Here is an 11,698-nt window from a genome sequence, read left to right as displayed (position 1 = left end):
CTTTCTGATATTTTGGTCTGTCAAGGTCCTATCGACGATCTGCTCATGATTAAGCTCAAATTATTCACGCATTGATGAGCCAGTTGAAGGGAAACGTCATGTTTTAAGTGTACAGATCAGCAATAAAGGAGTTTTTAAATCACAAAAACTCAAGTTTCATTAGTCTGATACAGCTCTCACTCATGAAATACATGGCAACAATATTTGTCACTTGATCGCTGTCTCTAAATTTACATGACAGGAAATACGAAATAGTACTACTTTTTCAAGTACCATATGTGATTGAATACAAGAAATGATTTTATATGGAACATCAAGTGCTCGCATAAATATATCAAGAATCTGTGTATATACATTTATCAATGGAAGGAATACATGGGTTTCTACATGATCTATAAATGGAAAATAGTTTTTCAGAAATTATCTCAGCACACAAAGAGGTTCTTGTATAGCTACAGACAAATCTCTTCTCTTTTTTACATAGGATAGCGTTACATGTTAGTGAGGGATAGAAAAATGTAATTACAGAAACACATCCCTCAAAAATCGAGCAACAACTCTTGATACTAAACGGTTAGCAATTTCGGGCACCATCTGCACTGTGATTGCTGGCAGCAACGGCAAAAGTTCTTGTGATATCTCAAAAATCTTCAAGCTACCAGCCTGTTTTTCACACATCCAACAAATCTAATATCAGCAGACTAGCAATCAGAACAAACATTTTAGGGACACCCACCAAAAGCAGACCCCTAACTTATCCCATAGTCACCAGAATACCCGTAAGTTTTCAGCCCTCTATAGTCTGGTAGGTTTTGAAAACATTAAGTGCCTAATTTTTTAAAACTCATGAGCATTTTGATCAGTTTACAAACTCGAAAGGGTACACATTTTGAAGTTACAATCATGTAAAAGTTCAACAAAGGTATGAGATAATATATCATCACCTGATCTTGTGTTTTTTCAGCTGGTGTGCCCTCTATGAGAAAAGAGAGAACCCTTCTTGTGTTATTGAGCACCACCTGATCTTCAGCAGTTATTGATGGAAGCAAGAAGGCAGGTCGCAAAAATGAGAATGCGGGTACAGAACTCAGGGAAGGTATCATTCTGTCAAATCCAAAGGTTACAATCAACTGTGTTAATTGCTCCCTAGATACAGCATCTATACCCTTCACCACCTGCAGAAAACCGTTCTGTCCAGTGTCAAATCACAAAACAATGTGTGTATGATATCGAATTAAAACTATTAGAATGTCAGGAAAGCACCCTTAAATGCAGCCTATTCTGAACGCATTTACAGTGAGCGATATTGTGACCATGGCTCATATTCCATAATCTGTCTCTCTCTAAAAATTTATGTCCCGCCATTAGAAAGTCTTACCCTATATGTAGAGAGGAGAGGAAGACAATCAAGGATAAATGGCAAGGACCTCCTCTTACTATCATGAAGCATTGTTAATTAGTAGCCTTTCAATTCCCCAAAAGAGGCCTTTTTGCGATGCCAATCTATCACGCTTCACACATTATACTACATATGTTGGACCTAACTACAAAACCATATTCTTCGCCGAACGGGGAAACCGTACACATTGATAATGTTCGAGCGCATCTCGGTGTCTTGTCATCCTAACCATTGCTTCCATGCAACTAGCTCATACGCATTGTGATGTGAAACAAGGAGTTGGGGCACAAGTGATGAGATGGTCAACTATGGACACTTTGCCCAAAACAAGTTCGGGGGTCTAAGTATCACACTTTGACACAATACTCTACCTTAAATCATATTCAACCATGCTTTCCACACATCTTCGACCAACCCCAATCCTTGCACGAATTTCTTTCACAATCACAATGTGCACTCTCAGTTACAACATTCATTGGTGAAGTTCTTGAACATCGGGAGTCCCCACTCACTTTCACATGTATCACGTTAAATGTAATATTTTTGGTCTCTAGGTCATATTTGACCTCCAAAGATGACAATATAATTTATCTCTCTTTCTAAGAAACCTAATAGAAAAGCTCATCCTATAATGAAGCACCTCTTTTCAGACATGAAGCATACATGTCTTCCAATAAATGCCTCTCCCTCTTCTTATCCCTCACAAACTAATATTCTCGTTCCGAAAGAAAATCTCATCATATGGATAGATTGAGATAAAGAAAAACCCACTGAGGATGAATACACAAGGAGCTCTTAAAGTTATGGCATACATATCTTCTAATAAAAAGAAAGTAAAGTTTCAGAAGTAAACCTCATCTAGTATGAACTCTCTGAAAAATTCGCCTTGTTGAGATAAAAGAAAACCTAATGCAGCCCTTGTTTGAGTTTTCTGAGCCTTCTTTTCTTGTTGCATCTCGAGAGGAAGTGGCAAAAACCTTGAGCTTCCTGCATCAACTAGTCCCAAAGTGGCCATGCTGCCTTGTAAATCCTCCCCTCCTCCACTCTTTGCTGCACTTACAAATGACTCAAAGGCCTCCATAACATCGATAAATCGTTCTACATCGAAAACACCAGTTTTGCCATATATCGTGTATCGCAAAGCTTCTCTGAGTCGAGGAGAACTGTCTGTCAGAAGTCTCTGCAACACATTGAGCAATAAGTTCAGACATTATAGTTACTGTTTTCAGTCAGGGGAAAAAGAAATTATAGTTTAGGGTTTAGATGCAAAATGTATCTGTCCAGAAGAACCTCTTAGATAGGAAACTACATGATTATCTTAAGAAAAAGGTTTTTCACAGTGCTTCAAGTGATACTATAAATCACATTGAATGTAAGAACATGAAGAACGGCCACTGCAAACCTACTTTATAATGTGAAATAATGGTAATACGAATTGCAAGTCACTGGTGAATGCCATGGAAAAATGAAAGAAAAAAACCTGTGCTATGTAAGGGTATGCCTCATCAACAATTGCAAAGTCAGGGTTGCCGACTAAGGCAATGCCCTCCAATACACCAATTGCACGAATGATTAATGCAAAATATGGTGGGATTCGAAAAGGATAATCGAAAGTTATTTGTGCCAGATCTGCTGCAAGCTCTTGAAAATTGATATTTTTTGCGCCTCCACCCTCGAGTGCTTGATCAAAGACCTTTGCTAGCACTGGCATAATTGGGTCCAGATTCACTCCCTCAGGAATGAAATCCAGCATCACAAAGTCCTTGACAATGGCATCATAGTCTCTATGGATGAGATGGGAAATAGCCTCAATCATCCCATACTTCTGATTGTCCGTGATTTGAGTCATGAGACCTGCACACATTAGTTCAGTGCAAAACTTTAAAATCTGAATGATAAGAAGAAAACCATAATAAACTTTTGGCAGAAATCATACCGAAATCAAGTATTGCAAGTTTCCCATCTGGAGTGCGAATGAGATTTCCTGGGTGTGGATCAGCATGAAACAACCCCGTGTCTAGCAACTGCCAACCAATAACCAAACAACATCAATACTACCAATATAGCACACTCATATCTCAATGCAAATGGAAAATGATATACAGAAAAGAAAAAGTTTAAACTGAAGGAAGATCTAGACACCTGTTTGAGATAACAAATCACACCAACGTTAACAAGATCACCCACATCGCTAGCAGTGCTCTGAGATAACTTCTCTCCATCTATCCATTGTGTAGTTAATACACGCCTTGAAGTGTACTTAGAATATGTTTTAGGAACCACCACCTGAAAAATATGAATAAAAACTAACACAATATAATTGTTCATGTAAATATAAGTTCGTCGGATTTTTTATGAAAGAAACCCAATTATTCAAATAACTATACAGCTAATTACATATTAGAATAGAACAGAAGCTGGTTAGCAGCAACAAGAAAGACAAACCCAAAATACAATATATAACATACAGCTCGGAGAGTGGCCCTATAGTCATCATACTAAACTGGTTCCATTGGTCAGTATAGCATGTTGACGATCTTCTCATCCATTCAAGATACATTTGAGGAAGATATCCTCTGAAATATGGCAATCATGCAAAGATTGATGGACTAAAACCCCAAATGTCAGATATGGGTTGAAAGAAGGTTGACTAAATGCAGTCAGGGGACTGCAAGTTTGCACTTGGTATATTTGTCTATTATTTCTTAGCAAGATTTATGAGAAATATAATTGTACACAGACTGTTCTTTCAGACAATTATGTCGTTCCATAAATTTTTTGGCACTTCAAACAAACCTGAGGAAGATCTTCTTGGATCAATGCAGCAAATCGTGTAGCATTTTCCCCCTCATTGACATAATCAAGCTCCTCAAAGAATCTTGCTGCCCATTCATCTACAAGACCCACAACATCTGTGGCAATCTGTCAAATGACAACACATTACCATTCTCAGTAGGCAGTACGCATCTTCATTCTGAATCCACTATTCATTTCTTCGTTCTCAATCCACCGTTCTTCCAAGCATATAATAAAGAAAAGGAAAAAGAACTGCTTGCCTGTGGGAACCTCCGAAGCGCCATCCCCAGTTTCCGAATTATGAATAGATCAATGGTAACTGTTTCCAGTACATACGGCCGCTGAACTTTCACAGCTACTAAGTCTCCAGTTTCCTTTAAGCGTCCTTTGTAAACTTGACCCAATGAAGCTGTAATGACACTTATGAGTGAGTTAAAATCCATCTTAGCATGCAAAACCATTTTTTTAATTATGTCTGTGAGTTCAGGAGTCCATGGGAATTGCCTGCAGCAATTGGTGATGGTGAAAGTTCTGAATAGATCTCTGACCAGTGTTTTCCAAGCTCTTCCTCAAGTAAATTCATTGCCACATCATCAGGAAATGAAGGAACCTGTCAATAAATCAGATTACTAAGAAATTAAAAATATACCTGGAACACTGATGATCAGTTACACAGAAACATGAAACATTTACATACAAATTACTGTACATCTCAAAAATTTGAACTGCACAAATAGAATTACATATAATGGTATGCCAACATGGAAAGATGAGAATCAATAAAATGTTCGTACATAAACCACTGGACATCTTCCATATCTCTTATGCTTAAAGGATATCATCAGAAATATCAATAACACACCATCTGCGACAGATTATAATAGGTACAGAATTTGGTTCTGTTTCAGGATTTTAATCTTGCCTAACCCTAAATTGGGGTCTATGTACATAAAAAACTTGACGTGTATTATGGCTTTGACAGGCTGATCAAGACTCTACAGCCAAAACCTAAATAGCTCATATCCAATCAAACCAACATTATACCAGATTGACAGCCAACATACACCACAAATAACAGGCATAGGAAAAAACAGCTGTAGTACACAAGATGCATAGCATGACCTCATTTCTCCACATGAGAAACTAAAAGCATTAACATGATTAACTTCCTGTAACAAAATAATGAAATGATGACAGAAGTAGTTTGCCAGTTATCCCTGCCCCACACAGACACATCCTACATCATTCTACAAGCTCAGCTGGTGGAGACAATATCAGGTCGCGCACTAACAGTTTGCACCAACTTGATATGAACCAGCCAAGTACAGCTAAAGAATTGGCATTTCTATTTAGATAAGTAGTTCCTATAACGATAATGACAGAGACATGGAAAAGAGATGAATGCATACTTAAACAAGACTAAAGAAGAAAATATCTATCAATGCTAATTTAGCATGGATATTAACAATAAAAACAAACCTTATCACAAAGCTTCTGAAGCTCTGTCATAGCTGCTGGCGAGAGAACATCAGGTCGAATGCTAAGAGCTTGGCCCAACTTTATATAAGCTGGTCCCAAAGAGGTAACTATATCGCGTAGCTCAATAGCCCTGGCAACTTCATTCTGTAAAATGAATCCACACAAGAAGTTCAATTGAGAAATTTATGCATAGTTTCTCCTATTGCATGTGACATAATATACACCACGTATTACATTTATTGTTATATACACTAAGGATTGACATAAAATACCTCTTTCACTTTCTTTGTGATAATGTCAGAAGCAATGCCAGAGAGGAATCCACCCGCAACACTTAGCAACTGTGCAATTCTAGTAACTACTGCTCCTGGCCGTTTGCTCCAGTATGCCGCGATTGTATCCGGATCATATACTTGAGGTAAGCTTTCACTTTCTCCTTCATTTACCTGAAAATAGGACAAAGCAGCATCTTCTTTAATCCAAAGTAGGTAGGAAAAAGTTTATAAGGGAAAACTCAAAACTACCCCCGAAAGAGCAATCGATGTGCTATTTGAGAAGTCATATCGCCGATGCTTCTCTGTTTTCTCATTTATATGGGCTCTATGAGCAATTATATGGTTGAAAAACTCCCCAATATCACAAAGTTTTTTCAATTTATTATCCAACCCTCATCATTTCTCATGGCTTGAAATTTTATTGGAAGTACCTCCACGAGTCTCATCCTCACATCAGAAGACGCGAAAAGCTCATCAGAAAGGTTCTGTCCACGCAACCCTCTCATCAAAGAAGCAACTTGTTCATCTTCCTCTAACTGTGCCCGCATCTTCTTGATCTCTTCTGACATACCCTTCACATTCTGAAATTCAAATAGACTGGGATACAGTTAATATGCATAAGATATACTTGCGGAAACAAATAGGTTTACAGTTATGCACATAAAATCTACCTGTAGAAACGATATTTCATTTAAACTACCGGGCCAAAACTGCAGCTTTCTTTATGAGTCATGCCCAGATTTAAGGAGAATGAAAGCTCAATAACAGTAAATAAACAAATGAATGCAGGACACTACAATCAACAATATGGAGTTACATGTGTCAATTTCAGATCTACAGGTATCCTTTGGTTGAAATCACTATGTAGAATTATACGTATGTGAATTATACACATCGAAGTATACTCGGGACACAAGAAAAATAATACAGAGCACAGACATCATTACTTCCAATGCAAACGGTGTTTTTAATTAACAAGATTGAAAGGGTAAACGTGCACATTACAGGACGACAATTCTGAAGCTTTTGATTAAAGCAGACTTTGCACACATGAAAAGATAAATATCTGAAACATATTGGACAAATATAAATCCATGGCAAATCAATGTAGCAATATGACTCCGTTAGACATACAGGGAGACATATCAAATCATTTTCCTCTTCAATTATTTACAACGCCCTGCTACCCTCCCCCAAAACATACCCCTTTCTGATATGAATTCAAGTACATATTACTTTCAATGTAAATTTAAACAATGTGTAACGTGAAAAACATACCAAAGGTTAAACATGCACATTGTGTTACAGAAATTCAGAAGCTTTTGGTTAAAGTAGAATAGTACCAAGGAGCGACTTCCTGTTGTGAAAGAAGAACTTGATCCTTTGCTCTTATCTGCATTAAGCGATGCTAACTTTGTTTCCACGGAAGGATCGGTCATCACAGCTTCAACAAATTTTCTGCTCTTTCCATTTAAACTCTGCACCCTATGCTTTTTTTCATACATCTTCTTGTTGAAGTCTCCATAGAAAATCTGTGCTTTTAAAGCAAGATGGCTTCCATCCACATTTCGGCGAGTTCTTTGAAGGTCCAACAAAGTCATAGCTGAATGACATCCACAGAGACTACTCACAAAGGTACGCGCGCTTTCACCCATTATTATGGCTGAAAGCTATGGAGATTAAGTCTGCATAATTCCAGAGAAAAAAAAGCATTCAAGAACATTTCAAAAGGGAACTTTAGCTTATTAATTTGTATAGTTTCAGCCAAAAAAACTAATGTTTGGGGAAATTTGAATGGGGACTCTCTCTCATAAATCTGTCAGAGATATGGAGATTAAGTTTCTATGTATAATTTAAGCAAATAAACAAGACATTGCGGAAATCTGAAGCCCATTCTAAAGGAGAGCTATTGAGATAAGTCTCTGTCTGAATATTCAGAAAATCAAATGAACTGTGTGCTGAGGGATTTTTAATCAATTCGATATGAGAGCTATAGAGATAAATCTGTGTACAAATTCAAAACAAAAAGTTTAAAGGAAATGCCAGTGGAAAATTTCCGAGTACTCTCATCAGGCTATGAAGATGCCAACACTATGTATAATTTTTCAGTGGAAAACCAAACAAACATCCAAGAAGATGTAATTTGGGAATTTCCCTCGGTTATTTGTATAATTGCAGCAAAACAAAAGACGTTTCACAGAAACTTTAGTGGAAACTTTCACACATTTTTCTGATCAAAACTATGAAGATAAGTTTCTGCATATAATTTCAGCGAACATGAAGAAACTCGCTTTTAGTATCTAATTAGAGCTACGTAAATAAGTTTATTTAAAAATAAAACAAAATTTCAAGGAAATGGCAGGACCCCATAGATAAAGGTTCAATGAGACTGCAAGGTTTTTTTTGTAAGAAATGGAACGTGTTCGCATAAAATAAATAGAGCTTTATTGAAATTGAAAGAGAATTATTGAAATCGGGAAATGCTTTCATGAAATGGAGAATTTCATTAACCAAATCGAAAAATAACTTTCATGAAGCTTTTCTGGAATGGAAAGAGGATTGATTAAATGGGAAGAATTCTAATGAAATAGGCAATCAAAAGAAAGAGCTTTCATAAAATGGAAGGAGTCTTCGAGAGAGTGCAAGAAAGCTTTCATGGAATGGAGATATTCCTTACGAAATGGAAAGAGTTTTGACGAGATTGTAATGGTTTAGATGAAAAGGGAAAGAGCTCTGGTGTGAAGTGATGCCGTACCTGAGCGGAGCCTCTGATGATGAGGCCGACGACGATAAGATCTCTTGATTTCTGCGATGCAAAACTTGAACCCAATGGGGGAGAGAGAGAGAGAGAGAGAAAAGGCGAATTCGAAATCGATTCACAGACTGATCCGATCTGAGCTTACGGATTCTGCAGAAATCTCAGTGAAAGATGAGATTGAGGTGGTGGTGTTGGTGTGGAGTTGAAGGATGATATGATACAGGCAGCGAAGAGTAAACTTCGAAATTAGGGTTAGGGTTAGGGTTAGGGTTAGGGGAGCTGTTCTTCTTCTTTTGCTGCTGCTGCTGCTGCTTATCTTCCCTCCTCAACTCGCGCTTGAGAGTGTTTGTTGTTTGTTGTATACATACACGTATGTGGTGTAGGTTTTATTTTCTTTTTTTGAGGTTGTGAATGAGCGCCACGTCGGACGCCCTCCGGACGCCACGTGTCGCGGCCACAACCCATGAATGAAAGACTAGGTGCACAATTGGCCCAAAAAAAAGCAGCCCAACCAGCCCAGAAATGAGAGACCATATATAATATAATATAATATATGGGCCATGGCCACTGTGAGAGTGCCCCCTACCTAAATATGGCCCAACCTTTCAACCAAAGCCCCCAATATATATATTTTTATGTATGCATGGAATGATCATCAGTAAAGGTGGCAAAGTAGTATGCAAACACTTATTGACTTTACCTTTTAAGGGACCACAAATATTTTGAGTCCACCATCTCAAGTACCTCTTCCTTTCTTTCTTTCTTGAAGGTTATGATCCACAGGCCTATTGTTGTTGCAAATTATAAAATCTTACCTTGCTTAAACTTCATCTTCTTGAGAGAGAGAGAGAGAGAGAGAGAGAGAGAGAGAGAGAGAGCAATCATTTGGAAGTACTTATCGGACATTTGGCAAGTTTAAACCCGTTGTTTGAGACCTCAACAATGGGTTTTTTTCCAATATGTTCAAAATGGTCCAAATGATGAGATGGAGATATTGTTCCAAACTTTATGTTATTGGGGTCTACAACACAATTGGAATATGCGTAATGTTTTCATGTTTGATAATAGACATGGGGTGAATGCCTTTATAAATAAGCTTAAAGGTATTCTCACGTGGAATTTGTGGAGGTTAGAGCATGTGGGGATCATTTCCCTCAAATGCATATTCAGGTTTTTTAATAGCATTACAAAATGTCCCTCTCCCTACATAGGCATATGATAGGTAAAGGAGACTAAGAAGTGTTGTAACTAAGTGGATTTTACATACAATTAATATAATTGTGTGCTTTTACCAGAAAAGAGAGAGAGAGAGAGAGAGAGAGAGAGAGAGATACTCTCGGTAGAAACACAAGTAGGAGACAAACAAAGAGAGAGGTCCCTTCAGGGACATCTGATAAAATTAGAAAGATATAGAGAATTACTCTTTTCCTGCGTCCAACCAAAGGCACTGACCATGTTGGTCCGTTTCTTTTTCGATTCCATTCTTGAACCTTTGTAAATGCGAGAACACTTTGTTCTTCTGGTGCATTGGAAAGATCCAAGTGTGCCTAGAGTGGTTGTCGACAAAGGTGACGTAGTATCGGCATCCACCGAATGTTGCCATTTGTGTTGGTCCCCAAACATCGGACTGGATTACATCCAAGAGGCTTTTGCTCACATTTCTTTCCTATGGAAATGGATGTCGATGTTGTTTGCCGAATTGGCATGCTCCACATACTCCCTCAATCTCTTTTTCTCTGAAGGTCGGGAGTCCGATGATGACTCTTTTCGACTGCATCCCTTTGTCAAGTTTTTGGAGATTGATGTGACCAATTCTTTGGTGCCACAACTCTATGTCCATGTCAACTTTGGGACCCTTCGTAAACATGGCCGATTTCACCTTTCAAATCGAGAATGTACATTCAAACTTCTCTTCGTCTTTTAGCGATGAGTCAACCCTCCTTTTCGATGAAGCACCCTCCATGGTTGAGTCAGACTTGCATGCCTTGCTCCACAATTTGGCTGGCCAAGACTAAATTCTTCATTATGGTCGGTACATGCAAGACATTCTTACTGAAGGTTTTGTTACCGTCCTTCTCGAATGGGACATTCCCGGCATGCCGAATTGGATTAGTGTCGTCCCCAGTCTCCACATAGTCGGGTTGATCGGGCGTTCGCAACTCACAGAACCATTCTTCATGGGACGTAATGTGGTTGGAGGCGCCGGAATCAATAAACCATATGTCTTTGGAACTAGAGGTGCAGGTCGGACTAGATGCATATGTCTTCGGAACTAGAGGTGCAGGTCGGACTAGATGCCGACATAGAATTCGCTTTGTACCTCATTATGAACATTCCACCATAATCTTCATAATCGAAGTTGGTGCATCAGCTTTTCTTCTTTCGATATTCCTTCTCATGGTGACCAAACTTGCCACAATAACCACATTGCATGTGGGGAGAATCCTCCCTCCTTCTTCAACCTTTAGTCAATGTTACTGGTCGAAGGAAAGAGGATTCTCCTTTACTTGAACAATAGTTCTCATGGTAGTGAACCGTTGTCATGATATGGCAAGACTCAAACCCATGACCTTATGCTACATGGGTCGAGCTCTTAACCATCAGACCATACATTGTAATACGTAAAATATTATTTTCATTTATGTTTTATTATAGAAAATGGATGTATATTCTAGATTTCCCTGGAACATTCTAGAAACTTTAGGAGTACTCTTGAGAACTTTATAAAAGGAGGCACAAGGCATTATTTCGAACCAAATCGGTTCAACGCCAGTCTTAAGCCTCCTAGCCACTATTGTATACTCTCTTCACATAATATATATCTTTTATCATCATTATCTTTTAGTGGTTCCATTCCCTCTAAGCAAGTTAGCAATGTGTTCGTAGCCCAAGTAACAGTTAGTACTAAAAGTACCCCTCCAGTACATGTCTTAGCACTTCTAGATTCCGGAGCTAATTCTTGCTTCATGGATAGGAACTTTGCCCAAGCTC

General features: G+C 38.3%; 1 protein-coding gene across 1 annotated transcript; it reads right to left on the bottom strand.

Moving 5' to 3' along the window:
* Window positions 1-279: 279 nt before the first annotated feature.
* Window positions 280-8,915, bottom strand: LOC147850940 (uncharacterized). Its single transcript, XM_087335528.1, has 14 exons — window positions 8,705-8,915; window positions 7,293-7,634; window positions 6,381-6,530; window positions 5,947-6,120; window positions 5,675-5,818; window positions 4,700-4,805; window positions 4,456-4,604; window positions 4,196-4,321; window positions 3,542-3,685; window positions 3,336-3,423; window positions 2,880-3,253; window positions 2,253-2,579; window positions 945-1,175; window positions 280-663 (listed from the first exon to the last, which is right to left on the bottom strand). The coding sequence occupies exons 2-14, from the start codon at window positions 7,602-7,604 to the stop codon at window positions 523-525; spliced, it is 2,466 nt and encodes an 821-aa protein (XP_087191654.1). The 5' UTR covers window positions 7,605-7,634; window positions 8,705-8,915; the 3' UTR covers window positions 280-522.
* Window positions 8,916-11,698: the final 2,783 nt, after the last annotated feature.

The sequence above is a fragment of the Azolla caroliniana genome, unplaced genomic scaffold (genome assembly GCF_043228905.1).
Source record: "Azolla caroliniana isolate FFs.n. ecotype wild unplaced genomic scaffold, voAzoCaro1.0.p SCAF_20, whole genome shotgun sequence".
NCBI lineage: Eukaryota > Viridiplantae > Streptophyta > Polypodiopsida > Salviniales > Salviniaceae > Azolla > Azolla caroliniana.
The sequence above is the reverse complement of the archived record's forward strand: the minus strand, read 5'-3'. Positions and strand labels throughout refer to the sequence as shown.